The sequence below is a fragment of the Brachionichthys hirsutus genome, chromosome 24 (genome assembly GCF_040956055.1).
Source record: "Brachionichthys hirsutus isolate HB-005 chromosome 24, CSIRO-AGI_Bhir_v1, whole genome shotgun sequence".
Classification (NCBI taxonomy): domain Eukaryota; kingdom Metazoa; phylum Chordata; class Actinopteri; order Lophiiformes; family Brachionichthyidae; genus Brachionichthys; species Brachionichthys hirsutus.
This window is the reverse complement of record NC_090920.1, coordinates 261,041-288,617: the sequence shown is the minus strand read 5'-3', so window position 1 is coordinate 288,617 and position 27,577 is coordinate 261,041. Positions and strand designations below refer to the sequence as shown.

At 48.8% G+C, this 27,577-nt stretch overlaps 1 protein-coding gene across 1 annotated transcript; it reads right to left on the bottom strand.

Moving 5' to 3' along the window:
* Positions 1-7,580: 7,580 nt before the first annotated feature.
* On the bottom strand, positions 7,581-26,892 carry LOC137912007 (gamma-aminobutyric acid receptor subunit beta-3-like). Its single transcript, XM_068756356.1, has 11 exons — positions 26,783-26,892; positions 20,177-20,224; positions 18,927-19,018; positions 18,789-18,856; positions 15,098-15,318; positions 14,242-14,324; positions 13,296-13,433; positions 11,961-12,113; positions 9,290-9,548; positions 9,023-9,080; positions 7,581-7,952 (listed from the first exon to the last, which is right to left on the bottom strand). Exons 1-11 carry the CDS (start codon positions 26,890-26,892, stop codon positions 7,581-7,583), a joined length of 1,602 nt encoding a protein of 533 aa, XP_068612457.1.
* Positions 26,893-27,577: the final 685 nt, after the last annotated feature.

The window sequence follows — 27,577 nt, the reverse complement described above, 5'->3', positions numbered from 1 at the left end:
ACGAGATATGACAAATATAAACATTTAAACGCCCATAACCTCGACACCGTTAGTCACATAAACTTGTCCGTCACCTCAGTTATAGCCCTATGTGTCATCTATAAGTGTGCCAAGTTACAAGTTGATGAGACATTTGCTTGTGTGCATATTTATGCTGATTGTAAACTTATGACGCTCACTGAAGCGGCCCCAAGGGCCCTCTTGTGGCCGTTTCTGGAATAAACCCGGAAACGCCCCAAACCCCATTCACGTCTATGGGAAAAATACAAATTAAATTATTGCGAGCACGCTACGTTGTAGAAACGTGGAAACCGGATCCCTCTGACATTATTCGGCCACGCTGAACACGCTGGTCCAACCCCCGTCTCTGTACGTCCTTCATTTCACGAGATATGACAAAAATAAACATTTGAACGCCCATAACCTCGACACCGTTAGTCACATAAACTTGTCCGTCACCTCAGTTATAGCCGGATGTGTCATCTATAAGTGTGCCAAGTTACAAGTTGATGAGACATTTGCTTGTGTGTATATTTATGCTGATTGTAAACTTATGACGCTCACTGAAGCGGCTCCAAGCGCCCTCTTGTGGCCGTTTCTGGAATAAAACCGGAAACGCCCCAAATCCCATTCATGTCTATGGGAAAAATACAAATTAAATTATTGCGAGCACGCTACGTTGTAGAAACGTGGAAACCGGATCCCTCTGACATTATTCGGCCACGCTGAACACGCTGGTTCAACCCCCGTCTCTGTACGTCCTTCATTTCACGAAATATGACAAATTTAAACATTTAAACGCCCATAACCTCGACACCGTTAGTCACATAAACTTGTCCGTCACCTCAGTTATAGCCCTATGTGTCATCTATAAGTGTGCCAAGTTACAAGTTGATGAGACATTTGCTTGTGTGCATATTTATGCTGATTGTAAACTTATGACGCTCACTGAAGCGGCCCCAAGGGCCCTCTTGTGGCCGTTTCTGGAATAAAACCGGAAACGCTCCAAACCCCATTCACGTCTATGGGAAAAATACAAATTAAATTATTGCGAGCACGCTACGTTGTAGAAACGTGGAAACCGGATCCCTCTGACATTATTCGGCCACGCTGAACACGCTGGTCCAATCCCCGTCTCTGTACGTCCTTTATTTCACGAGATATGACAAAAATAAACATTTGAACGCCCATAACCTCGACACCGTTAGTCACATAAACTTGTCCGTCACCTCAGTTATAGCCCTATGTGTCATCTATAAGTGTGCCAAGTTACAAGTTGATGAGACATTTGCTTGTGTGCATATTTATGCTGATTGTAAACTTATGACGCTCACTGAAGCGGCCCCAAGCGCCCTCTTGTGGCCGTTTCTGGAATAAAACCGGAAACGCCCCAAACCCCATTCATGTCTATGGGAAAAATACAAATTAAATTATTGCGAGCACGCTACGTTGTAGAAACGTGGAAACCGGATCCCTCTGACATTATTCGGCCACGCTGAACACGCTGGTCCAACCCCCGTCTCTGTACGTCCTTCATTTCACGAAATATGACAAATTTAATCATTTAAACGCCCATAACCTCGACACCGTTAGTCACATAAACTTGTCCGTCACCTCAGTTATAGCCCTATGTGTCATCTATAAGTGTGCCAAGTTACAAGTTGATGAGACATTTGCTTGTGTGCATATTTATGCTGATTGTAAACTTATGACGCTCACTGAAGCGGCCCCAAGGGCCCTCTTGTGGCCGTTTCTGGAATAAAACCGGAAACGCTCCAAACCCCATTCACGTCTATGGGAAAAATACAAATTAAATTATTGCGAGCACGCTACGTTATAGAAACGTGGAAACCGGATCCCTCTGACATTATTCGGCCACGCTGAACACGCTGGTCCAATCCCCGTCTCTGTACGTCCTTTATTTCACGAGATATGACAAAAATAAACATTTGAACGCCCATAACCTCGACACCGTTAGTCACATAAACTTGTCCGTCACCTCAGTTATAGCCCTATGTGTCATCTATAAGTGTGCCAAGTTACAAGTTGATGAGACATTTGCTTGTGTGCATATTTATGCTGATTGTAAACTTATGACGCTCACTGAAGCGGCCCCAAGGGCCCTCTTGTGGCCGTTTCTGGAATAAACCCGGAAACGCCCCAAACCCCATTCACGTCTATGGGAAAAATACAAATTAAATTATTGCGAGCACGCTACGTTGTAGAAACGTGGAAACCGGATCCCTCTGACATTATTCGGCCACGCTGAACACGCTGGTCCAACCCCCGTCTCTGTACGTCCTTCATTTCACGAGATATGACAAAAATAAACATTTGAACGCCCATAACCTCGACACCGTTAGTCACATAAACTTGTCCGTCACCTCAGTTATAGCCGGATGTGTCATCTATAAGTGTGCCAAGTTACAAGTTGATGAGACATTTGCTTGTGTGCATATTTATGCTGGTTGTAAACTTATGACGCTCACTGAAGCGGCCCCAAGCGCCCTCTTGTGGCCGTTTCTGGAATAAAACCGGAAACGCCCCAAACCCCATTCACGTCTATGGGAAAAATACAAATTAAATTATTGCGAGCACGCTACGTTGTAGAAACGTGGAAACCGGATCCCTCTGACATTATTCGGCCACGCTGAACACGCTGGTCCAACCCCCGTCTCTGTACGTCCTTCATTTCACGAGATATGACAAAAATAAACATTTGAACGCCCATAACCTCGACACCGTTAGTCACATAAACTTGTCCGTCACCTCAGTTATAGCCGGATGTGTCATCTATAAGTGTGCCAAGTTACAAGTTGATGAGACATTTGCTTGTGTGCATATTTATGCTGATTGTAAACTTATGACGCTCACTGAAGCGGCCCCAAGGGCCCTCTTGTGGCCGTTTCTGGAATAAAACCGGAAACGCTCCAAACCCCATTCACGTCTATGGGAAAAATACAAATTAAATTATTGCGAGCACGCTACGTTATAGAAACGTGGAAACCGGATCCCTCTGACATTATTCGGCCACGCTGAACACGCTGGTCCAACCCCCGTCTCTGTACGTCCTTCATTTCACAAAATATGACAAATTTAAACATTTAAACGCCCATAACCTCGACACCGTTAGTCACATAAACTTGTCCGTCACCTCAGTTATAGCCCTATGTGTCATCTATAAGTGTGCCAAGTGGATTAGATATTTTATGACGGAGATACAGCCGTTTAAAGTGGGATGCGGGACCCCGCATTACCTCCTTAACCCTTTCAATGTCTCAAAAGTTATATATATATTTTTTATTTCCTGATTCAGGTATAAAACGTCATATTCACCTGTGCCAGAAACCAATCAAATCTAACGTTCCAGGATGTTGGATTTCCCCCTCATACCTAACCCTTAACGGCCAAAAGAGGGCGGCATGGGGCTGCTGTAAATGAAGAGCCGTGGCTCATCAATGCAGTCCCTGCCTCTCTGAGCTCCACCAGAAGACTGAAGACATGGATTCCGTTTGAAGCTTCGGCTGCAGGACGGATCGAGTTGATGAGATGAAATTCGGTTGGAAAGAGGGTCTCACTTGTTTTCCTTTGGCTGACCTTTGCTTTATGACCCTCTCTTGGCATCTTGTCTTCTGAAGGTTATCTCCGTGTCGAGTCCGTAAATTCCATTTATCTTTCGGATGGTCTTTGAAAAGGCAGCTAACGGAAAATAACGGGTCGGAATGTTTTTTGTTTTTTCCTGTCTAAAGTTTTGGAAAGGATCTGGGTATCTGAAAATAAAACCTCAACTGCACAAAAACTCCAGCAAAATCTTTTTTGGTACGACGGTATAAAAGCAAGTACCGTTTGTGCTGTGAGTTGTGTAATACATGGATATATATTTATACTCTGTTTCGTGTACTATGCCGTTCATTATACTGTAGGAGTTCATGCTGCACGGATGTGCAGGTTCAAAAATAACAATACACAGTTTGTACAGGAAATAATTAAAAGTGAAGAAGATGAAAATGATGAGGTGGGTGTGTGCACGGTGTGTGCACGGTGTGTGCACGGTGTGTGCACCACATTCACATCCAAGTGGAAATAGAAGGCAGGGCAGGTTTATAAGACAAATAGATAAAAGTTGTGTTTTGATCAACATGAAGTTTGTCGGTCACTCCTCTAAACACTGTTCAGTCGAGTTAGCGGATCTATTATTTGGGATTATTTGAGATATTATTTAAAGATTGCAGTGTTTGTTTTGAAGATTCTTAAGCTTGCAGTGTACTGTTTGGGTTTTGCACGTTGGCCCGCCGTACGGTGTCTGAACAGATCTCCATAACATCGGCTTAAACAGTGACAGCGAGGGAACCAGAAATAAATATTATTACATTTATTTGGGGACCTTCTTTTGATTTTCATCTCTGTAACAAGAACAATTTCTGTTCCAGACAATTGTAAATGTGCTGTTGTGTACTGAAGAAATGATAAGTGTTTCTGTGTTGGTCCCGTTGGTCCCGTTGACTTCCGTCTCTGGGCCTAATTATAATCATTAGCTTTGTAAATACACATTACAGCCAATTGTTGTTGCTTCTGGTGTGACTCATGTTTGAAAAAGGAGAATTCCTGTACAAGAACTGTACCAATGCCTTTTATTAAATCCCATTTTCAAGACATTTGAGAGCAACATTTTTCTTTTTAGTCTGCATGTGTTAAATTAATTACTGTTTGGAAGCACTAAGCAAAGGGAATTGCACAGGGAATAGTATGCAAAAAAACAAACAAGAGAGCGCTCAACTAATAATTGCTCCCCTTTTTATCTACATACTGGGAGGAAAGTCGAGACGCCTCACAGTACGATTCACACGGCTGGTGATTTTATTGCAAAGGCACCAACAAAATGTGCACCTGCACAATGAATACTGCATTTGAAACCACTGAGGCTTCAGCATTTTGCATTTCAGTAATTTTATCTAAAATGGGAACAGCTGGATGGATCAAATTCCATGGAAAATCATGCAAACAGGGAAACCGGCGCTAAATAAACTGACAGACTTCCATTTTTGGTTTACGAAAGTAGCATTTATTCCAAGGTAACGGTTGCAGTGCAGAAAAGAGCATTTGAATCCGTGCAAAGAAAAGCTGCTGTCACGTTTTGAAAGGTGAAACGGCTAAATGAAAAATGAGATGCTAATGCGAACCCTATGTCCTTTCATCTGGTGTAGAGCGGCAGGCGTGCACGTAGCTAAAGACAAAGTATTCTGATGTTCCTGGGATGTACAGACAAACTTCATCACGTCAAAATTCCAAATCTTTATTAAAATGTCTGATAATTTATCACCTGTAATAGCTTGAATGTACATGTACAGTGCAGTGTCGTGCATGCTTGCAATATCAGATACACAGGTACAACATCTGTAATTTATTCCATGGTTTAACTATTGAAAAAGGAAGAGAGAGATACAGATATACAGTATAAATCTAAGCCTAAACACTTTTTGTGGCAGCACAGAACATTTCACATTCCATTATGGGACCAAGGCCAAACAACACCTGAAGTCTTAAGACTTTTATTTTTATTACTTTTTTGTTTTTTGTAGGCTCACATGATATACTGTCTTTAAAATGAACACTTGGCAGCTCTCGTTTTGCAAAATATCTTTCAAATAAAAAATCTTCCCATGTTACGAATTGTTGCATGCAAGCTAAACGAGCATCGAGACTGTTGCCCTTCCCTTTCCACCGGCACTAACGAGTGTGCCGTTAAAATAAAAAGTCTGACAATGACAAAGTGTAAAAGTGTGCCGCATTTAAACTTCACCACAGAACCCGACAGAAGTCATTTCAGAAACGTCAAAGCCAACATCTTTGGGCAAACTGACTAAAAAAACTATTTTTATAATGAACGCATTCCTGCGTACCCAAACAAAAGTCAAGACGTCCTTTTGTTGTGCGTTCAGACAAAATACGGCCATTTACAAAGTCCAAAAACGGGAGGGGAAAAAGATGGGCTCAGTCTAAGCTAGACTGGGGGGGGCACACTTAGGAAGACGTTTGGCTTACTGTACACACATGTGTATATATATATAGATAATGTCATCTATGACAAGCATTACACTTCTTGTACCTGCGTCATATTTTCCCTCCGGCCCGTCTACACAGTAGAGAAAAAGGGCCGGGAACCAGCAACCGACTTGGGGGTCGCTCGAACGAGAGAATAGCCAGAGCTCCAACTCGAGGTCGATCGTACTTCCACACAGAAAAATGACATTTGTTACGCAACAATCCAGCTTCAATACATTCAGTTCAGAGTTTTTGCATTCAAAGTTTGATCAGCGGATCTCGTACAGATGAAGATTCTGACTCACATCAGAACCACAAAGAGCCCGGCGTGTGTGTGTGTGTGTGTGTGCGTGTGTGTGTCACGCACCAACGCTACATCGTCTTTGTCGTTGTAAATGGTGATCAAGAGTGAGGCTGAGGGAGCGGCAAAGACAAAGAATGTCTTTCTTCTCTCTCGCTAACCCCAGCCCAGCTTCCACGCACACGCACACGCACACGCACATGCACATGCACACGCACATGCACATGCACGCACTCTTAACACAACTGCCCCCCTCTCTCTTTGCCCTTGTTTACATTCTGATGGGGGCAGTGATAACCATGGCTCATGATCCTCTCCCTGAAGAACGGCTCCGATACATTCAGCGCTAGCATGTGCTTATTAGTCTGTGGAATCAACGAAAACGATTTGCATCACGTCCTGCTCTATGGGGGGGGGGCATAGAGGAAGGATTCAGAGGGAATACACAATGTCCGGTGTGCTGCTTTGACACGCCCCCCCCCCCCCATAACTAGACAGATAGTTGAGTTGCTTAATCTTCTTTGCTTTTTAAATAGTCTGACTGTTTCACTTTGGGGTGTACACACTATATACTGTGTATATATATATACACACATCCCTATGTACTTATGTACAATAGATCGGTTTCATTAAAGTATCTGATGACGGGTCAGAACATCAAATGAATGCCTGAGAGTACAAAAACATTCACGGGTTAAGTAACCGCCGCCCAAAAGGCCCTTGGCAGTTGTTCAAACTGAGACGCCGTTCCGTTTGGGGAGGTTCGATTCGTTGGCGTGCACTTCTGTCGACCTATCAGTGAAGAGTCGAGGTAAAAATAAAAACGGATGTTTGTGCTCTTTGTCCTGATTAAATGAAACGCCGTCGGGTCAAACGGGAAGAAATCCAAACCCGAGTTGTGATCGATCCTGTAATCAGGACGAAATGATGGTGTTTGGGTAAAGGTTCCGCAGATCAATGGCTGCATATTATCGATGGGCCATGACCCACAATGCATAGGGCCGCGTTGCTTTCACTGACGCTGTGCAGTAAGAACCTTTCAAACCTTGTTGTTACTTTATTCCTTTTGCTGGCTTTGTTTCTATTTACACGTCACTGAAAGGGAAAATGTTAGAAAATAAAAATAGATTGGTGCTAAGGATTCAAAGACTGCAAATATAAAAACTTGGTGTAAAAGTCAGTCTCTCCTCGTCTTTGACTGGGAAGAACCGGCACCACCAACCACGGAGCCGTTCCCTCAGACGTAGTAGAGCCAGTAGATGAGGTTGAACAGCGAGAACACGGAAGGGAAGATGATCCGCGACCAGCGGTCGATGGCGTTCACATCCGTCAAATCGGGGATCTTTATTTTGAGCTGGGAGGAGCGTCTTCGCAGGCGGCTGCGTTTCACCTGGGCCGAGCGGTCCAGGGAGTGGCGAGCGGCGGGACGCAGGCCGACCCCGCCGCTCTGCTTCCGGTACTGGATGTGCGTCGAGGCCGTGCTGTCCAACTGGACCATGGACTGGGAGTTCCGAATGTCCGCCACGCTGGTGGTGATCTCGCCTCCCGCCACTTCGTTGTGGATCTCCAGGGTGGTGAGCAGGATGTTCCCGTGGCAGTGTGGTTCAGCCTGAATGGGCAACAACAGAATTAAACCCTCGCTCTCCTCCAGAGTACTGCCCTGTACTTCATAAATATCTGCTTTGGCGTAGCAGGCAGACCTGGCGTCTGTTTAAAGCGACCAAACAACAGACGAGGGGGACGCAAAGCGTCAAATCAGACTTCTACTTTGGAGTGCGGGTGGCCTTTAATATGCCTGTAGCGGGGGGGCACTTCAAAAGAAATGCCGTTTATGACTCCTTCAATAAGACGATCTATATATTGCTTCTGGCTTGACCTGTAAATGACCCTTTTAACACGTCACCTCTTTCCAGTCGATGTGACTAATCGAACGTATCATCATCAATTTCCACGTCACAAGAAACCACGGCGAGTGTTTCTCGAGGAAAAGCCATTAAGCAGCGGCGCTAGCGTTTTAGCAACCATTAGATTCTGGTTCCGAGGAGAACATGCAGAGTCCTGACACTTGGGAAGACTAAGCTGCACCACGTTGAGCTGAAGAATGTTGATATAAAGTCGGTCAAATTATTTTTACTGTGACCCAAAACGGAGAGACAAAGAGGAAGTAAGACATCAAAATGTCTTTTTGTGTCCTGGGACGTTTCATACCTGCCGGTACCTGGAATAAATACATCATATTCCATGCCTGTGACGGGGCAGCACAAAACACACCGATGATAATGGACGATGGAGAGCGTTCATGCAAACGAGGTAACTTTAGGTTTGACTAAGAACCCTTAAGCCAGCGTGATGCGTGACATTCAACAATGATAGGCGCTCACAGTGGCTGACCTCTGCAGTGACTACGGACCAGAGGTCAGACCGCTGCTCTTCAATGAGCGTGGGCGTGGCATGCATTCGGGATGACCTCGAAAAGAAGGAGGGGCTTCAAAGCCAAAACACTCGTCCAGAAAAACGGCAACGGAAACGATATCAAAATGAATAATCCTGAGAATGTCAGTCATGAAGATTCATTGATTCATGCCGTGGATGGAGAAGGGGGGGGGGGGGTATTAAAATAAAAGAAAGCATCCATGTCAGCTGATGGGAATGGTGGAGTTGACTCAAGGGACGACTCACCGAGCGTGAGTGGCGAAGACCTTTAACCTGATTGGAGCGTTTTAGGGACGCGGCCCGACTACCTGCCTCCTGAGGAGATGAAAATATTAAAGCCACATGTTGGGAGTAAATACTTTCAAAGGATTTCCTTTGTCTGGAATCGGTCCTCGTGCTGCAGCTGCTGTCGAGGACTGACAACGTGAACTTTAGAATAATTGCAGCGTCGGGGTTTTTAGAATTCATGTCGGGGGGGAGAACAAATAACGGAGCGTCTGAGACGCCAACGACTCCCAACTCACCCTCGCAGCGTCGTACTTGGCCGCCCTTTCCACGTTGGCCTTCTCCGCCTTCTCGGCAAGCTTCTTTTGCATTTGCGGGCCCCGCCCGAAGAAGATGTAGTTGACGAAGGCGTACTCCAGCAGGGCGAGGAAGACCATGACGAAGCAGCCCATCAGGTACATGTCGATGGCCTTGACGTAAGGGATCTTGGGCAGCGTCTCTCTCAGGTGGGTGTTGATGGTGGTCATCGTCAGCACCGTGGTGATGCCTTCAACGAGGACAGAGGGAAATGAAGCCGGCAAACGAAGGCAGGGGCCGGGACGGGCCCCGGACGGGCCCCGGACGGGCCCCAGACAGGCACGAGACGGGCACGAGACGGGCCCCGGACGGGCCCCAGACGGGCCCCAGACGGGCCCCAGACGGGCACGAGACGGGCCCCGGACGGGCCCCGGACGGGCCCCAGACGGGCCCCAGACGGGCCCCGGACGGGCACAAAACGGGCCCGGGACGGGCCCCAGACGGGCCCCAGACGGGCTCCAGACGGCCCCAGACGGCCCCAGACGGGCCCGACGGGCCCCCCATATTAATGGTGTTACGACACACCTGCCCTGTTTCACCTGCACCCACAGTGGAAGCCACGCCCCGAAATAAATGGTAACGCTGTTGTGTTCTGCTGTCCTCATGCATTATGAACATGCACGTGACGACCATCTTTAACTCTTTCATCCTCTGATCCTCCTCGTCCACGCCGAGGCGCTCAGACAGACAGACAGACAGACTTAAACTTCTACCTGTTCTGAACACACGGCGCCCGCCAAACGACGGCGTGCGACTACTGCCTTGCTCCGAGGCGTCCTCATTAACTCTCTTGGCAGGGACGATAACGTCGACGCCTAGTTAGACCACACCCGTCTTGCGCTTTCCTGTCTTTAAGCAGCGGCCTTCGCTTCTGAGACGATGCTGCCGTCTTGTCTGTAACCTTAAGGTTACGTTGGAGAAAGACTCCCAACAGACGTCGTAGCCGTTACTATAGAAACAAGGATACTTCTAATAGTCTGTCTGAGTGTCACAGTGCATCTTAACCTCTGCTGCCTTGGAACCTGCAACCAGCAGAAGCCTCTGTATTTCAGAAATGAACACAGGGGGAGGGGTCAGAACATTTATGCAAAGCTCCACCCTCCTCTGAGTTTCATCCAAATCCTAAATCTTCTGAAGCTGACCTTCCAACATGCTAATGGGTGCTGCACCTCACGTCATTATTGATAAGCAGCTCACATCTTTACAATTGTCTTCCAGCGCCGGAAATAAATTGAGCCTAAAACAGAAACATGGACGGCGGACACGACTCCCAGAGAACGAGGGTAGGCCATAAAGGGGAAGAGACGGGGAGCGCTCCGGGAGCTGGGCTAGCAAAGGTCAGTCTCGCCGCAGCGCGTGCGTGAAAGCGCTCGTGTGCTCGCCGTCTCCGCCCCCGTTGGATGGTTCAGATCGTAGATTTCTCTCGGATGCACGATTCCTCGCCGTCCTTCATTCCTCCCAGATCAGACAATTTAATGCCGGGGGCATTTTCATCACGCCATTAAGCTTGGTAGGGCCTCTTACCATCACTCTGAGCCCCCCCCACCTGTCTGTCCCATCCCCATTTTCCGGTTATGTGTCCCTGAGTCTCTCTTCCAGATGGAGCAAAGGCACACGGCAATCAAGTCTCTCCTAATCGCTAGCCGATATGCCGTTAGCCACACAGCTCGGCATTCTAAAAAGCACAAGGCGTCCCGTAGTGGGTGGGGGGCCCGGATGTGGGGCCCGGATGTGGGGCCCGGATGTGGGGCCCGGATGTGGGGGCGGGACGGCAAACCGGCTCAGGGTGCGAGCGGCTCCGGAAAACGAGACTCCTTCAAACGATCCGATTCTTTGCCTGCTGCCTCTGTGAAATGATTTCCCCCTGATCATTACGCCACTCTTACTGGCAGGTTTGCACACACACACACACACACACACACACACACCTACACACACCTACACACACACACACACACACCGTTGAGATGAACGCTTGTAATGATCCATCAAGAGAGCAGAATCCTCTGGTTGCCTCTCAGCCGAGGACACACACCGGATATTGCAGCTCGCAGGACTTCGCGCATACGTATCCCAACACACACACACCTACACACACACACGCACACACCAGCGTGTATACTCCACAGGATTCCTTAATGACCAAACTATTGCATGCATGCCCTAATGAAAGAAAGTCCCAGTTCAAGCAGGCTAATAAAGGCGGATGTAAACCGTTACAGACTGGTTCTCCTCGGGTAGCCATCGTTCAGCTTCATAAACTATCTTAGGACTTAGAATTCTTTGAACGCTATGGTCGGTAGCTTCTCTCTGGTTTCATTGCCTCACTAGCTATGTGACGTTTGAAGCTCCTGGAGGCCCCTCAGTGACCAGACACAAGGTGTGACCCCGTTTGGTCAAGGTTGCATTCATAGTCCCACCCTCCGGAAACATGTCCGAATATTTAAGCTGCGGTATTTACATAACCCCATTTCTCGTTTGCCTTAAAGCAGATTGTTCAAATCCTTTTCCATTTGGCACAAAGTCCCGACTGACGCGGTGCCAGTTTCAGAGCGCCGTGCAGGCTGTCCGTGGAGCAGACGGGTGCCTGCCTGCTTCTCACCGAGTGCCACCCTGGCTGCTGACGCATCGTAGTTGATCCAGAACGACACCCAGGAGAGGATGGTAATCAGGATGGATGGCATGTACGTCTGCAGGATGAAGTAGCCGATGTTCCTCTTCAGCTTGAAGCTCAGGGACAGTCGAGGGTAGGCACCTAAAGAGAGGAGGCCACGATGGTAACCGCCGATTTAAAACATTTCACCTCGTAAATGAACACGACATCTGATATAAAAACTAACATCGTCAAAGTTATATTCTTCAAGGACCACAGAGTTTGTGTTTTTGTTTCAGTTTCCATGACAACACCCGACAGCATGGGTTGGATTCATTACCATGGCAACAAGCATCCTGTGAACACTTCATGTTTCATTTCCTCCCATTTCATCTGCCCACAAGGTTCCCAAGAGGATTCCCAAGGATGACTCCACAATGGTTTTATAAATGCACGTAACCGTTCGTCTGACTCAGGAACTTAAAATCATTCTCAAAACAAGCTGCCATTATCTCTCCATCACGTGGAAAAACCATATGCGAGTATCACACCTCTATGGAATAAATCTCTGGCTCGTTACTCCCACTCGCCATAGATTTTTTTTAAATCCATTTTTAGTTTACATTTGTGTTGCTATTAGGATGTAATTTTAAATTCAAAGCTACTTGGGTCCAGTTGGAGAGAGACTCGTAGAGATCCTGTAGTCTATAATCTATCGGCCGCTGGCTGATGCAGGTCGGAAACATCTCAAGAACTACTGGATGGTCGCTGTTCATTTACGCAGAGACATTCATGTTTCCCAGAGGATGACTCAGGCAGCCGCCTAACTTTGCATCTACCATCAACGGCGGGATTCCTCCCCATGTTTCTCTCATCAAAAGGAACATTACATTAGATTTTTTGCATAAATCTGGTTTAGCGTATGACTCATAAACGTCCGTTTCATTCTATCGGACTATCTTCCTGTACTTAGTTCAGTCGACACACGCTAAACACAGACTGCATTACGGCGCGGTAATGAGGACAGACCGCCACAGCGCTTAAAATAGCCCATTCATAACGGCAGCTCCTCCGGCCTAAGTCTGAAGCGACTATCCTCAGAGTAGCAGATGCAAGACGTGGCTTAAGAGAAGAGGAGGATGAGGCTCGCACCGGCGGTAACTGCTACCAAACATCAGTCACGAGGGGGAGGAACGCCGTGTGTGAGGCCGGCGAGGATGTCGCACGCAGAATAACCAGAAATAATCGTTGGCTTTAAAGTCGACTTTAAGGATTCCTGATCGGGGTCTTCAGCTGCATCGTGTTGTTGCCGTGGTAACCACCGAATCACCCTACGGCTTTTACCTGTGGAAAAGACGACGTTCCTGGACACCAGCTTGTAATCGACTATGGAGAACTGCGGTAACTCGATGCGCGTCACCCCGGTTACGGCCGACTCGCCACCTTTCCAGTAGAACTCGATGTCGTCTGTGGTGTAGCCATCTGCACAAGAAAAACACACACGTGCACCGAGGTGTGACCATCGTCCACCTGGGCTGTCATTGGGGGAGGGACAATGTTTCAAGTCGTTTCCAGGAACCAGAAGTGGCTTTGAAGTTGATGGATCGGCCCGAGATCAGAAAAGTGTCAGGAGTCCAAATGCGTCTGACTTAATATCTGTACCTTGATTGTTATGAGAATGCAGAAGATATTAAGGAGCCTGGACTCCAGAAGCCACTCACCTTGCTAATTCGAATCCTTGTTTCCTATTAAAATGGGGAGAAAGAAACCCGACGGTTGGTACTAACGAGATTTAGCTTCATCGAACAAACGTTCTGCAGGTTCTGATCAACTGGAACTCTTTTAGAGCTCCTCCATGCTGCACACTTAGCGATTAAAACCAGAGATCTAATTGGAACACTTTAATGATATTGTCATCACTTATCAGTTAAACGGATCTCAGCCTCATTGATTTCTGTTTTAATTTTGCTTGACAATATTTCGTAGCAAGCCTATGAAAATGACTGTGGAGTGTCTTCTGTGGGTTTGGAGGACGATCCTTCAGATGCCATTAGTCCTTTTAAATTCTGGACTGGAATAGAAAGCTGCCAGTTATGTCCTATTTTGCTTCAATTACATTTTTTTCTTGCCCAAAATGTATGGAGTGCAAAGTTTAGTCCATGGACTGAGCTGAGCTGCTGAGATTTGTCAGCAGAATCCTTCCTTTCTGGTAGCTAAGATTAAAAATTCACTGAGTTATGAGAACATTCTCCTCCAGGCACGTGTGGTTTTTGGTTTTTCTACTACTCACAGCTCTCAATCTCCAGGGTGCAGTTCTGTTCATCCAGAGGGTACCGCCTGAGATCCATCATGCAAGCTGCAGTTGTAGTTATCCTGAACAAAAGGGAAGAGGATGCATGAGAGGAGCTGCGATGCCGTATCTCATTTGCACAAATGGCATGGAGAGGAAGGCGGATAGGATGATGAGTGTTATAAAAGCAGAGAAGTAGCTGCTCAATTAGGAAGCGCTGAGCTGATTGCTCTTCATTTGGTCTCATGTGAAGCTCCTCAGCTTGGCCTCATCACTGGAGATTATTGGCATTCATCCCAAAATAAGATGATGACATCGCCTCAGAGGTAAAGTTCTGACTGTAACTGTGTATATAATTCCATGATAAAAGGAAGAGCTATCCCCGCTGCTGGAATTAAATCAGCTGACGTTCCCCTCCACACACGCACACACAAAAGAGGTCAGGTGAAACATCTAATCTTCTGCAAAAATAAACCACAAATTTGGCGGCGGGCTGCTTGGCGGTTCGCCACCGGATGTCTCTTCGTTTCTCACCCCAGTGCTCAAACTTCTGACATCCTCTTTTGGTTTCAGAGAACAATCACAACTTGCAGCTCCACCAAACTGAATTTGCATTCGACCTGTTAATCAGACAAACATTTATGTAGGGCTCTCCCTCTTTGATCACGTAGCCCACGAGGCTAAGCGCTGAGAGCTCCACTTGCATAATCAAGCATGGATGCAAACACACTCTGCATTTATATTCATGGGTCATGCCAAGTCTTCTGAACTTTGTGAAGATCAAATTAAATGTAAAGCAATGGCAGCTGACAGCTTGGCGTTGCACCTCCACAGTTTACTTCCAAGCAGAACCCACCGGAGGCCGTAGAGGACGGTTCCATCTGGGTGCAGACGGATCATTCGGTTTTTCACGGTGACCCCGTGGACGAAAGACTTCTTGTCGTTCAGGAAGTAGGTGTCGGGGACCCAGAGCTGGTCGGCAACCCTGTTATCCAGCGTCAAGTTGAGGGGGATTCCTAGGTAGGCGAGACGCTTGTCCCTCCAGTACTGTTGGAAGTACATAGTCAACGTGTAGTCCTGTGAAAGGACAGTTACAACAGCGTTATTCAGATGACTTCAATACCAGCATGGCTGCAGGATCACAGTCGGGGAACGCGTCGGATGTTAGCGTTTAAAGCTAGCTGTTAAACACTCCGTTAAGCACACTGGCAGGTTGCCCTTACACAATCATGGCTACTGGAAGCTAATGCTAGCATGTTGAGCATGGCATAAATGCGGTCAGTAGTGCCATTGTTGCAGCACGGTGATGTTGGCGTGACCTCACGGTGCCTTGCAGAGGTTATTATATATTATATAGTCGAGATTAAAAGCTAAAGTGGCTCAAATGAAGTGTTTTTGTTCATCTATAAATAAATCACTCTTTAATACCAAGAATCTACAAACAACCGCTCCCATCTGAAGATGAATTACACTCGTTTTTATCTTTTTTCTTTGACTGTTCTAAAAATAAGATTTTCATAAGTTACATCTCTCTGTGCAGCAAAAACGCACCGTCTGGCACGCGAGCCTGATCAATACCGGTGAGAAGAGGTGATCATTTCTGCTAAATCAAACCAGAGTAAGTTTTTCCATTCGTTTGACCTAGAGGACAGAATCCGTCCGTCCCTCCGTCCGTCCCTCCGTCCGTCATACAAGCCACTTGGTATCTGTTTTATTCTCTCTGCACCTCCATCTTTCTCTTTGCCGTGATCTCCCCTCTGGCCACCGTGGCGTTGAAATGAAACCAGCGCAGAGCAGCTTCCAGGTTCACGGCGAGCACAAACAATAAAACTGTATTCTTATTTCTTTAGTTTTAAAATAACACGCCTTTGTTTCGTAAAGGAAATAGTTATTCATCTCTCTCTCGACGAAGCTTGGAAAACATTTGAGCTCTTCCATTTTCATGAGATAAAGAACAGAATAAAATGCTATTTCAGCCACGGTTAATTATTCATGCCTTTATTTATGCTAATGCTGAATCCATTCTCCAGGTTTGGTTAGCGCAGTCGGCACAGGATCCAGATTGGTCACACAGCATGAGCAGGAAAAGCACCGTGGCACGGCGCCATAAAGTAGTCCGGTGGTGGAACCGAGGGCTGAAAATAAGAACTCGCTTTAAGGCCCTTTTATGTCGTTAGACTTTCCCCTTGACACGGCCAAAACTTTCATTGGTTGGAAAAACCAAATCAATAGATGAATCAATAGTGGAGACGATTGAGATGCAGTCCTTGTAAAATGCAACGTCTTAAAGGTGCATGAGGAAGGGATGAGGGTTAGAACCCGGGGGGTTCCATCCCCCGTCATTCCATCAGGGGGGCACTGCGAACCAGGAAGTGCCTGCTCTGCCTGCTCTAAATCTCCCTTCATCCAATAACCTGCTCTCTCCTGAGGCCAATTACATTCCATCAGGCAGGAAGCCGGACGCCGGATAAAAGATGTGAGGGTGTGTTAAGCCACACGCAGCACGCAGAGAAGATGGAGGACCTGTGTCAGATACCAGCAACCGTCTGCAAGAGAAGCCGAACAAACATTAACGTCCTATAAAGTGTTGAGCGTAACCTGAGAAAGTACAAAAACAGAACTGAGTCAAAGGTAAGAAACAGGCAGCAGGAACATTTGGAGAATCTCTTCACCCCCCCACAATGACCCCCCCCTGACGGCCGTGGGCGTGTGGATGACTGTGAAGAGCTCTACCTCCTTCACAAAGGCCTGATGACCTAATGGCTGTCACTGCGGGGACTTGAACCCGCTTCGTGTGTCCATCCCTGCAGGAACAGACTGTTTGAAACACTGAACCGATGCTGGATCCCAGACCTTCCTCTAAAACAACCGTCAACCGAACAAGCCGTTTCATTACTTACATAATCTGGTTCGCCCTGCTCTGATCTCGCCCTAGAACGAGTTTCTCGTCACCGACGGCCCCCCCGGCACGCCACAAACAAACCTCTGAAGTCATTAGTGCACCTTTCTCAGACGGGTTAGCATCTGCAGGCGGAGGAGATGGAGTCGACCGGCCCAGCCAGGTGCACACATGTGGGGTGCGTTAGTCGGCCCCCACCACCGCCTCCCTTCCTGTCTTCAGCTTTCCTTTCATGTCTAGCATCCTCTGCCTCCCTTTATGTGTCAGGTCGGTAAATCTGATGATTATGTGATACCCAGGAAGATTTCCAGAGTGAAACGCGGAGACATCAACATGATGACAAGAAAACGATGTGCATAAAAACACGAGATGTAGAAAGTGTTTACGCCTCGAGACGAAGCTGCATGAGATCTGAAACCCCCCCCCCCCACAAACGTATATTTGGGTCGGCAACAAACCCCTGCTGTCACCTCCTCATTCGTGATGGAGGCTATCAGCGGCGGCCCCTTGAGTGTGAGGTTTAGACCAGGAAGATAAAACGGGACGATGGCCTTGATCTGGTTCTGCTGCATTCTGATCTGACAGTGAAAGATAAATGAGCTGTTCTGAAAATGTGTTTCTGAAGCGTTAAGACTAGATCGTACAGGTAAATGTTAAACCCTGGCACCAGTCCTGCTTTGACCCTCTCTCATGACCTTTAATATTTCCTTGAATATGTTTCCTAATGTGGCCTTCAAGGCGCTTCCAGCATTCTGCTTTTGCCTGGGCGACAGCGTCCCATCGAGCTTCTGTGTTGGCTGCATTTTGCATATCCAAATCCAGTCCTCGTTACGGCATAGCAACAACCTCCAGCTTCTAAAACAAGTCTCCAAATCGTGCATTTGGGTCATTCCACCAAAGTGGATTTTGTAGCTGAAAACGCGGGACGGAGCCGTAGAAGTTGGAAATAGATGATTCTTTTTACATTTGAAATCGGGGGCGCAGCGTTTACTGGAGCTGAGATATTTCGCTAGTGCTTCCAGAACAAAAGCCCTCATTACCGTTTCCCTGCTGGTATAACACCCCCCCCCCGTTAAATCCCTCAGATGGTCCGAGCACTGGATGCAAAGGATCCACCAAATAACACACAGCTGGACCGGCCTCTAGCTGCACAAAGAAAATAAGAACAGAGCTAGAAAATGAAGGACTACATAAAACTACGCAGCTTGCTTGAGAAATGAGCATGAAGAGATCATTAAAGAGCTGCCATTCGAAAGGCAGCTATTCCTGGAAGACGTGAGGGAGCACGTGTTCATTAGAGCACCGTCTGGACTTGCTCTATCTCAAAAGTGTCGTGCTGAAAATAAAAAAGCACACCAGCCACCATCTCACACAGGTCCTCATGGTAACGCCCCCCAGCAGGGGGGCAGGGCGATAAACAACTCAAAGATATTCCTCATGTGCGGATTCCTCCATTGCCTCCGCGCTCACGCACGGCGCAGCTTTAACGGACAGATGGAGAGAGAGGCCGTGTTTGGTTAAGAGGCAAAGACGTCTCAGCATCCATAAAAGAGGATTCAGAGCAGCAGCTCCTCCACGCCGGCGTGCTTCAGCGTGTGTGCGTGCGCGTGCGTGCGTGCGTGTGCGTGCGTGGCCGTCAAGCACTCACCATGTTGACTTCTGACACCATGTCTATGCTCGCCACATCGATGCTCATCCCGACTGCAACAGGGGCCCCTGGAAGAGGTCCACACATGAGCCACAGTGAGCAGCGAGCCGGGGCGGGACAAGAACCGAGGCCACATACCTCCGAAGTCCGGCCTCAGCCGGATGTCGTAACCAAGCAGGAGTCGGTCCACCGTCTCCTTCACCACAGACATGTTGCCCGGTTCGTTGACGCTGAAACGACAGCGAATAGAAAAACACGTGAGAAGAAACATCCCGGTTGCTGCAGTCAGTCAGCGGGGGGGGGGGGGGGGGCGGGGGGGCAATAACCACTAAATGGCAGAAGCGCTCACCTTTTTGCGCAACACACAATCGAACCGACAACCAGGGTGGAAAAGATGCGTAACTGGCGAACCCGGTGCAAAGCAAGCATCGCCCCTGTGTCTGCGCCCCCCTCCACAACCACAAATAAATGACAGCCCCCGTTCCACAGCCTGCCAATCAGAGCAAATCCATTGATCGGCAAAGAGGAGAAAAGCCAACCGGGAGAAGGGGTTAAAAAAAAAAAAAGTCAGCGGCTTCCTGCGGATGGAGTCAGACACGAAATATGCGCTGACATCGCCACCCCGACGTGAACGCTGGCTCCGCTTCTCCTCGCCGTCCCCGGCTGAGAGGAGGAGGAGGAGGAAGAGGAGGCTCTTACATTCAGGAGCCCGAGCGCGTATTGATGCTGGCGGTGGAGGCACTCGGATTTGTTCAAATGAGACGAGGAACAACACTGTAAAAATCATGGCTTCCCATCTTCCCACCTGAAGTGGTAACAGATGATCTGTTGGAAATATCGATCACCTGTGTGGGCGATCGCAGGTCGGGCAGAACGTGAAGAACGGACTTGGGAATTTCACACGTTGGCGATGGGATAGTGAATAATGATTCCAAAAGTGGCTTTGTAGTCTCAAATAATTATTAGTATTGATTATGGAATTCCAACGTATACATTTTTGTCTGATCTACCTTGGCTGTGTTTATCGTGATTGCTTATTTTCTTGAGGCTACAAAAAATGAAATAAATCACGACATTGCATCGATAAAGCTGACTTTTTCCTTTTTTTTTTTACAGTGCATTTCACACCATCTGCGCCAATCCCCTCCCGATGTGTTTTCTATAAAAATGGCGGGACCTGAACGGTATCGAGGAGGGACAGACTCCATTCATCAACGCATTAATCGATGCTTGTGATTGGTTCTCCCGTTAATCACCCACGATGGCCCCTTTCCCCATTTTCTGGTGCAGTCGACGTGAATTCTGCTGATAATTGGCACCACGTGCGCGCGCGCGGCACGCACACTCTGCCTCCCACAAATAACGCGTGTCGTTGTGGCGCCACCTACCTCGTGTCGTAGATGGCGAACAACTTCTTGTTTCCGTCAACAGCGTTCCTGAAGGAAAGGGGTGATGACATCATTAATAATTAAACAGCAACAGCCAATCAGAACACCAGCTGATTATTCACACCAGACATTGGACACATCCCAGATGTTTTGGGATTACGGACGGTTACATTTATTCTGAGCCTTTTCCACGTTTCGAGCGGCTCTCATTAGGATTTAATTGATCCGCGTAGACTGCAGCCGAGCGGCGCCCCCCCCCCCCCCCCCCCCCTCATCAGCACCAGGAGCTGGAGAGCGGCCCCCCCCCCTCATCAGCACCAGGAGCTGGAGAGCGGCGCCCCCCCCCTCATCAGCACCAGGAGCTGGAGAGCGGCGCCCCCCCCCCCACTCCTCATCCGCACCAGTGACGACCCCTCCACCTGGAGCTGTCCGTGGTGCTGAAGCCGACCTCCGGACAGGATAGACGAGCGTTAATGAAACAAAATGTGGTTTTCTGTGTCTTTTAGTGTTTGGATAAGTTTGAGAAAATAAATGATTCGTTTCAGAAGACAAAACTTCCGCATGACTTCCTGTCTGTGAAGCCCCGCTTGTCTTATTGGTCAGCCCCCCTTTCTACATGCGTAAAATCAATGGGAAAATGCCTGAACGAAACAATTTGATTTTCAACATAGAAAATGACGTTAAACTGCATATTAAACTACATTATCCTGCATATAATTTTAGAAACATGCGATTGTGTTTTCTAAGAGTATTGTTTTAATGAAATGAATAAATCCAGAATATATGAGGGTACGGCTATGAGTCCTCCCCAACACGCCAATGAGGAGCGCCTGTTATAAAACTATTAGGCTCTGATGTGGCACCTCTTCCTCTCAGTATAGGGGGGGGGGGGGGGGACGACGACCGAGGAGGCAGCCTGTCTGATGCTGCAACGCCTCTAGAGCCGATGCAGCAGCCACTCAAGAAGGGAGGTGGAGAAGACCAGACGGACTCCTACAGCAGAGCCTGATGGGGAAGCGCTGACGGAGGGGGGGGGGGGGGGCTGGAGAGGGAGGGAGAGTGAGAGCGAGCAGAACCAGCCCTATCGTGGAGAAGCCAAAGAGCAGAAGGAGGGGAGACAACCAAGGATTAAGTGCAGTCCACCAGCATCCGGGGGGGGGGGGGAAAGAACCCCCCTAAAAAAAGATCAACCACACTGGTGATGGATCCGCAGTCAGGTAGCACCCCTACGTTCTCTCTTTGGTTTTAGTAGAAATAGGAGGGGGGGGGGGGGGGGGGGAAATGCTAATATGTTGCATTCAAACGCAGCGGAAGCGTCACACAAAGGGGTTGATGCTGCTGCAGGAACACCCCCCCCCCGCTCTCGTGTTCTTTATGTGGCGTTTGTGTGCAGATGTTTTATTAGGTATAAAGATTACAGCCCCCTCCAGCAGAGATTGTCCCGCTGGTTGTTCTCGTGGTTCCTGTGAAAGGGTCTGCAGGGGGGGGGGGGGGGGGGGGGGGGTGCAGCTCTTCTTTCCTGTTTCTTTGTGCATGTGCAGCTCTCAGGGACAACGTGAGCAGGATCTCCGCCATGCCGAGGCTCGTCCTCTCCCTGCTGCTCCTGTGTGGATGCCAAAATAGGTAAACCAAAAAAAAGAGGAAGCTGAACCCAGGTACACTGAAGCAGGTACAGAACGTCAAGTTGGGCCGTCTTAAAGTAGAACTTTCTGTTTTGTGATTGAAACATTTCCATGAAACATCCATTCTGCCTGATTGAAGCAAAACCAGATCAGTGGCAGTAAGTCCGATCGGATCAATCGCAGCTCGTAACCCCGTCTTAGTTCCAAAAAGGAGAACGACATTTCCTCGTTTAAACAGGGGGGCTCGTTTGGATCCCATGTCAGGCAGTTAATGATCAGCGCCGGTGCTCAATTAATTCATCACAACTTGCTTGGAGCTAATGAGTCCCACCGACCGCGCCCGGTTGGACTCAACGAATGTCACGGTGCCGTTTCTCCTCACTCTGCCCCCCCTAGCCTCGGCTCGTCCCCCTCGGAGGCTCCGAAGGAGACGACCGGAAACGACAACAGCACGCTTTTCACCCGGATCCTGGATGGGCTCCTCCACGGATACGACAACAGGCTCCGGCCCGGGCTCGGAGGTTTGCTTAAATCCAGTTATATGAGCTTCAAGACAATAAAGAGTATATTCTACTGCGATGATGCCGCCACGCGTTTTAACCTGGACTCCATCCCTCGGAGAACATGCCATTTAAGATGAGCGTTCACACGTATCATCGAAGGCTGCATTTTCCTCAGCAGCGTGCTGTGGCGTTCCATTCACGCTCATCGCCCTGGCAACGGGAGGTAACCTTGAGAGCCTGCAAATTCCCATTCGTCGATGTATATTCGTTTTCTACGCTGCTTTAGAAATGATATTTCCCACCTCGTTCACCAGCTTTGATTTTACACCGGACCGCAGTTCGCCTCGCTACATCCGCTCGCCACTCGAGTCATAATGGGGGGGCTTTTTTCATGCTGAATGGCTGGTGTGACCCTAACCCTAACCCGACACAAGAGAGCGTGCAGTCAGCGTTCAACAACCGACCCCAGCTGGACCCTAACCCAAACCCAACCGACCCCAGCTGGACCCTAACCCTAACCCAAACCCAACCGACCCCAGCTGGACCCTAACCTCTCTCTCTCTCTCTCTCTCTCAACAGAGAACGTGACGGAGATCAAGACGAATATATTTGTGACCAGCTTTGGCCCGGTGTCCGATACGGAGATGGTGAGTTGATCAATGTTCGTTGCTATTGAGCATTTGGGTGAATGCACCGATGCTGCGTGACTGGGCTAATGCTCTCTGATCTGCCCCAGGAGTACACCATCGACGTCTTCTTCCGCCAGAGCTGGAAGGACGAGCGGCTGTGCTTCAAAGGGCCGATGGAGATGCTGCCGCTGAACAACCTGCTGGCCAGCAAGATCTGGACTCCGGATACGTTCTTCCTGAACGGCAAAAAGTCCATCGCTCACAACATGACCACGCCCAACAAGCTGCTGCGGCTGAAGGACGACGGCACGCTGCTGTACACCATGAGGCAGGAGACGTGTCACTTAAACATCCTGAATGACGTCCTCCACGTTTAGCGGTTCATTTCATTTCATTGTGAAGTTCCTCTAAATGCATGCGGCACAGACGCGCAAGGTGAAGCGTCTCCATGGCAACACTGCTAGGTGCAGCACAATTTTAGTTGGAGGGTAGTTCTAAAGAGCTGAGGAGAACTGTTATATCAGATGGAACGCACAGAGAAACGTTTGTTGTGGGGGGTAGTGGCCTCTAGTGGCCAAATTCAGGTATTTCATGTATTTTTAAAATTGCATTCTTTTTAAATTCTTCTTTACTCGGATAAAAAGAATAACACAAATAGAGACTTGAAGAGTCTCTTTAAACAGGGGTTTTAAGGAGGAGGAAAATCAAGACGCAACGACCTGCGTTTGTTTTAATGGGACTCGCTGTGACCTTTGGACCGGGGACTTAGAATAATGCTGCGCTGATCCTCAGGAGTTAGTGTCGCTGCAGGACTCGAGCGACCGTGTCACGGATGAGATCCCTGCCTGATAGCAGCAGCAGCCGTGGGGAGGACAGATTATCCCATGACATACATCTGAAGTATTTACAGTCCTCGTCACGCACGAACACAATGCGGGCGTCGCTCACGTTCTCCACGCTAGTCAGTTAAAACATGGCTTTGCATTCCAATTCAATGCATTCAGTTCGGTTTAACAGCTGATAAAATCAGATTACATTCCCTGACCAGGACCCACAGTCTGCGATCAATGCGAGCCAATACCAAACCAAACGTGCTAATGCCGGATCAAGCCTCACCTTCTTCTATTTTAACACCCAAATGGTCATTTTCTTTTTTTCTAATCCTCCAACATTTAGAATCAGAATCAGAAGTAGTAGCAGGACACAGAGCTCCTGATTTTAACCCCTCCCAATGAAGAGCAGCTATCTTTGCAGGCATCCTGCTAACGGAACAAGGCCACATGAATAATTAAATGCAGTATAATAGCCAACAGCCATGTCCCCATTCGCTTCCCCTCTTTCCTCCTCTCTGCATTTGACCCTTTAACTGTTTTAGACACAATAAAAGTGGATAATCCTGCAGAAAACAACTCCCAGCTGTTAACTCTGTGGAGACCAAACTTGGCCCCCCCACATGTTCCGAAGGAGAAAAGGGAACACGTGACCCAAGAGGGCTTTGCCACATCTCGGTGACACAATTGTTCGTGAGGTTGGGATGTATTTCAGGGAAGGCTGCTGATTGGTTCACGAAAAGAAACAAAAAACAGCAAAGTATGCTTTTGTGCAATGGTTTGATATCCTTCTGTAGAATATATTAAAGTAAAACAACGTGTTCTGTTCACCCAGCCGCTAACAGCGGCAGCATGCTAACGCACCTATGCTAACGTTGCTTATGTTTGTCCCCAGACTGACCATATCAGCAGAATGTCCCATGCAGCTGGAGGACTTCCCCATGGACGCACACGCCTGTCCTCTCAAGTTTGGCAGCTGTGAGTCGCAGTCGGGGGGGGGGGGGACACAACAAGGTGGGTAATTCGTGGTCCCCTCACGCCGCTGCTACCGGAAGGGCTTTCCCCAATGCCTCTCAGCACAACAGCTTGTGTGTGTGTGTGCGTGTGCGTGTGCGTGCGCGCTCTACCAGCGAGGACATGTGTGGAAGCCTGAGTGGCCCCCGGCTGGATTTAAAGACAGAACTGGCCGAATGCCACACCTCAGGAGCCTCTTGGGCTCAAAGGATGAAGCTCTTATCCCGATTCGGTCCGCCCAGCGTCACGATGCTGGAGGTGCACTTTGACCCTAATCCAGTCACAGAGCAAGGAGACGCCCGTCCTCCCGATGTCCTGAAGGCGAGAGGCGTGCGTTAATAGGAATAATGTGCCGGTGGCCACACGGCAGCAGAGGCCTTTGCGGGTCAGAGTTCTAATCCCAGATTGGAGCAGGTTTGCAGGTCGTAACAGACGGTAAAGTTAGTCCGGGTAAAAGGCAGCTAATCCCTCACCCCGGTCCCTTTTGGGAGTCTGGCCCGACGGGGTCCGAGTATGAACAGCACCTCGTAAAGCTGCAGCCCGTCGAGCCAGTCAAGGTGCTGGACGGACATAAACGATGGAGCAAACGATGGAGCCGCGTCACTCGGGTTCCCTTTGATCACCGATCGATCGCCTCGATAGCTTTGTTCTCATCATCATCATCATCATCATCATCATCTCATCATAGGTCTCATCACGCTTCGGCTTGAGTCGAGGTGAACGGAGACGGCTTCGTGTTTGATGCGCCCAAACGGTCTGCTTTCTGCCGGTGGGGAGGGCCTGAACTTTGACCCAGACGTGTGATTTCAATCGCTTTAACTCCGCCCCATCTTCCTCAGACGCCTACCCGCTGTCGGAGGTGGTCTACACCTGGACTCAAGGAGGAACCAAATCCGTGGTGGTGGCCGAGGACGGATCCAGGCTCAACCAGTACCTGCTCATCGGGCTGACCACGGGGACAGAGGACATTCACACGAGCAGAGGTGGGGGAGCAGATCAGCCAGCCTCTGGGATCAATAGCATGATGTAAATCATTCTGGGGGGGGGGGGGGGGGGAGTAGCCGATCCTTCACACAAGCAGCTGTCTGCAGGCCCGGACAGTCCTGTCCAGAAACACTTATCCCCTACACACACCCAGCTAAAGGTTAATCCCCCCCCCCTCCCCGCCCCGCCCCATCCCATCCGCTTTGCATAAGAAGATGACATCACAGATCAGCGTGGGATTGGTTGGCCGACTCTCTGACTGACTATCTGCTCCACATTGGTCAGGAGGAGCCGCACGGCGATTAAGCGCTTTGATATTTGGAGTAGAAACTCAAATCAATCGCTTTGATCGTTTGGACAAACGGAAACGATCCCACCAGATCCTGCCGATCACTGAACGACGGGAACTGTGCGTGTGTCTGCGCCATGGGGTTTGACATGCGGGGGGGTTGAAAGGAATCTGCTTAATACTCTTATGTAAACGAACTGTAATACACTTCCCGCCCAGTTTCGAGTACAGTCATGATTGACAGGGTGGATTTTCTCTCTTTTTATTATGGGCGAGCCACAAATGGAACTTTTGGCGAAGTGACGCGTGATCATTTCGCTTCCTCCTCTCCTTACGTTTACGTTTACGTATTTGGAAATGAGGTCAGCAACATTCATACCGATGTGCCGAAGGGTTGGAGACGGCACATCGGTATGAATGTCTGAGTTTGAGGTCAGGGGTCAAAACCAGGTGTTTTTTAAGCCTCTATCTTCTCACATTATTCGAATTTAAACAACTTGTAACCATTTTAATTAGTTCCATTCTGAAAAGACTAGAATAGAATAGAGAGCTCAAGTAAAGAAGAATGGATCCCTGGATCCCAGCAGCGGCTCCATGTTGATCCGGTCTCTAATCAAGCGCAGCAGAACGAAGAGTCGGTTTGTGCTTCTCGTCGGATCAGGTCTAAACTAGTCAAGCCCCCCCTCAGTAGCTTCCCCGTCCCTCTTGGCGACACGTCAGTGACGTTTAACTTACCAGTTGACCAGCATGGCGGCGTTGTTCCCAGCCATGAAAGGAAGTTCCCCTCGGACGGCGTAAAACATCAGTCCCTGGTAGAAGAGCGAGAAGATCCACCAGAGGCGCATGTTCGCCCTCATTCCATGGGGATCCATGCATCAAGGGCAACGGGGACCCTGGGGGGGCAGCGCCTGAAGTCCACGGGGCAGGTCTGAGCCAGATGGCGTGGAGTCATGAGGCTGTCAGAGGGCCCGGGCCATGGGGGGGGTCGGAGGGGGGCCTGGGCTGACTCAAGCGTCGCCTCTTCTTCCCTTTGCGAGGCAGCTGGTCCAATCACGGCTCATCCTGATAGCCCCAAAATAGAACGCATCCACAGGGTTCCCCTCCATCCGGCCGGGGAACGACCGGCTGAGCAGCTGAGCGTGTCCTCCCTGCTGCTGTGTGTGTGTGTGTGTGTGCGCGCGTGTGTGTGTGTTTCACGGTTTGCATGGGAGCACACACACACTTTCAGACACTGATGGCAGGATGCAGATTTTAGCCAGGGATTAGGGAGGTTAAAAAATCCAATTTTGCCTAGAGAAATCTGTGTGTGTGTGTGTGCGTGTGTGTGTGTGTGTGTGTGTATGTGTGTGCGTGTGTGTGTGTGTGTGCGTGTGTGTATGTGTGTGTGTGTGTATGTGTGTGCGTGTGTGTGTGTGTGTGTGTGTGTGTGTGCGTGTGTGTGTGTGTGTGTGTGAGTGTGTGCGTGTGTGTGCGTGTGTGTGTGTGTGCGTGTGTGTGTGTGTGTGTGTGTGTGTGTGAGTGTGTGTGTGT

What these genes read in the sequence shown, in the direction of transcription:
- LOC137912007 (XM_068756356.1), bottom strand. Translation starts at nt 26,892, where the DNA reads ATGCGCCTCTGGTGGATCTTCTCGCTCTTCTACCAGGGACTGATGTTT. An exon ending in GCCGCCATGCTGGTCAACTG is followed by an intron (nt 20,225 to 26,782) that starts GTAAGTTAAACG and finishes CCTTTCCTTCAG; the next exon opens with GAACGCTGTTGACGGAAACA. An exon ending in TTCGCCATCTACGACACGAG is followed by an intron (nt 19,019 to 20,176) that starts GTAGGTGGCGCC and finishes CTGTCGTTTCAG; the next exon opens with CGTCAACGAACCGGGCAACA.